Source organism: Seriola lalandi, unplaced genomic scaffold, assembly GCF_002814215.2.
Source record: "Seriola lalandi dorsalis isolate HSWRI2012SDOR001 ecotype SW California unplaced genomic scaffold, Sedor1 jcf7180002054618, whole genome shotgun sequence".
In the NCBI taxonomy this organism is placed as follows: domain Eukaryota; kingdom Metazoa; phylum Chordata; class Actinopteri; order Carangiformes; family Carangidae; genus Seriola; species Seriola lalandi.
The window spans coordinates 148,980-151,479 of record NW_019525171.1 but is presented as its reverse complement, the minus strand read 5'-3'; the positions used below and the strand labels follow the sequence as shown (position 1 = coordinate 151,479).

The following is a 2,500-nucleotide window of genomic DNA, read 5'->3' as shown; positions in this document are numbered from 1 at the left end:
TGAGGGAGAAACGCTGGGAGCTGCCAAGTCTGTAGTATCACATTTCACTAGGACAGCTACAAAAATGCTGCAGTGACTACACCAGGCAAAAAATAAATATAAAAATCACCCTTACAAACACCCAGTTCAGACTGTGCTCCACTTTTCAGGAAGTGCATGAAGCTGAAGTGATTGTGCTCTGATGTTCCTGCAGCAGCAGTTTCAGTAATACACTCAGACTTCAGAGAAACCTTTTTAAGCTCAACTCCAGAAACCGCTGCTTTTATAATTGAATTCCTACATGACAAACAGCTTACTCACACGTCACGTCTCACTCATACGATCACAGATCATATCAAGACAGAATCATTCTGCACCGACCTGGTGATCTCTCGACCCTCTGGTCCGACCAGGTACTGCACCATCCACTGACACGCCTCGCTGCTCTTCGACAGCAGCACCTCCACTGTGGCCATCCACTCCTCTGTGTCCACCCTGCAGGAGAGACAGGTGCAGTGCAGATATAACCCTGCTGCCTCACACACAGAGAGACAGAGAGAGAGAGACAGAGAGAGAGAGAGAGAGAGAGAGAGAGAGAGAGATAGAGATAGAGATAGAGATAGAGATAGAGAGAGAGAGAGAGAGAGATAGAGATAGAGATAGAGATAGAGAGAGAGAGAGATAGAGATAGAGATAGAGATAGAGATAGAGAGAGAGAGAGAGAGAGAGAGAGAGTATTCGCAGACGTCGATGAACGCATGTGTGTACGTACCGGAGTTTCTTTTTGGTGTGCAGGTAGGTGTGGAACAGGAAGTGAACAGCCAGCTGGAGACTCTCTTTGGCCATAGGCTGGTAGTCTGGATGCTTCAGTTTTGTCTGTAACACAGTTTTTAAAAACAATCTCAAACCGATCACTGATAATCAAACCGTGTGATTTGTGTGCGATTTACAGCTGCCGTTGTTATAAAGTGTATTATTGCTGTTACACCGTGTGGAGTGTTAGTTTGCCTTTTATTACAAATCATGTTTGAATGATAGTCATGTACTCATGTGACAAGGGAAATGTAAACGGGAAAATATCAGATAGTTCAGATGGAAAAAGCCCCAAGATGAAGGGGCGGGGCTTAAAGCCTGATCCAGGTTTCTCAATCAGGAAGTAAAAGTAGATGAGCTTCAAAATCATGTTAAACTAAATATGAATCATAGCAAAGGATTTAAAACATGTCTGATTTTAGTTTCAGATAATTCAAGAAATACAATGATGTAAATATAAAAAGGAAATACTTGCTTCCTGAACCTGGAGATGAGCACTGATGACTCATTATTACACTATAAATCAAGCTTCATATCACTGTGCAGCTCTACTTTGTATTCAGACTCGATCAGACAGACAGACACGTACTGCGTTGACGGAGGCCAGAGAGAGGGTGAAGTTGAAGTAGTCGCTGTTGTAGACGTCTCTGTTCCTCATGAACTTCAGATTCTCGTCGCGCACCATCTGTAGACAAAGACACGAGGAGAGGTCACGTGATCTGAGCTGATCGTTCCTCCGTCACACGGCAGGACGGATGTTGAGGCGAAAAGGAGACAGACGTCACTTTACCTGATAGATGCTGGCCGGCATCTTCTCCACGAACAGGCCCTTCTTCTCTCCCTTGCGGACCAGACGGGTGAGGAGGGTGAGGCGGTCGTTGTTGGCCCTCGGGGGGCGAGGGGAGGATTGTGGGGAAACATCAGGAGAGGACGGTGCAGACCTGGGAAACATAAAAACAACACAGCTGTGTGATAACAGCTAGAGCAGCGTTTGGGCTGATGCATTTAACTGGTTCTACGTCCAACATTAAAGGGATAGTTCGGGTTGTTAGACGTGGGGTTGTGGTGGTCATGCGTAGATTCGGATCAGTGTCATACAGTGCGCTCTGTAGGTATTACTGTAGTGCCGAAGGAAAGTGCTGTTTTCACGGGAACATGAAGAGCTCACAATAACATACATGAAGCTTCATTTAAACAGATATTAGATTGTTTCGATGGGCGTCTTTTAAAAGCGTCTAAAAGAGGTTTTATTCTACTGACCCCTCTGCTCGTGTCTGTTTCCTGCTGCCTCTCTAAACTGATCTGAATCTACTGCAGCTAACACACCGACGGTGCACGACTACCTCACACCACTCTACGTCAAATAACTGTGGGTTTAAACTGGAGCTGTCAAAGTCAGAAAGGTGATGTACAGCCCACAGCTCCGTTACTCTGCTGACTGCTGCACACCGGTGTGGGAGAGATGGAGAGCGATCAATGATCAATGACCCACTGACGATGTTTACGAGGTGAATATTGTTCACGGTGGAGAAGAGACTCACAGTGTCAGGTCCTCAGCTTCCTGCCTCATGATGCTGACTCTGCTCTTCTTGGGCAGGACGGGAGAGTTCTGGTCGCTGATCTTCTGATAGAACAACATGTAGGCGTTCCAGTATCTCCTCCGCACGTCAGGGTACGGGTTGGCTGCACACACACACACACACACACA

The 2,500-nt window shown here is 46.4% G+C and overlaps 1 protein-coding gene across 1 annotated transcript in view; it reads right to left on the bottom strand.

Moving 5' to 3' along the window:
* usp24 (ubiquitin specific peptidase 24) overlaps positions 1-2,500 on the bottom strand; it is a 32,095-nt gene that overhangs the window by 7,001 nt on the left and 22,594 nt on the right. The window contains exons 51-55 of the mRNA XM_087177664.1: positions 2,334-2,475; positions 1,583-1,733; positions 1,382-1,477; positions 752-855; positions 361-474 (exon numbers count right to left, since the gene is read on the bottom strand). Coding sequence (XP_087033790.1) covers positions 361-474; positions 752-855; positions 1,382-1,477; positions 1,583-1,733; positions 2,334-2,475 — 607 coding nt within the window. The remainder of the gene's footprint in view (positions 1-360; positions 475-751; positions 856-1,381; positions 1,478-1,582; positions 1,734-2,333; positions 2,476-2,500) is intronic.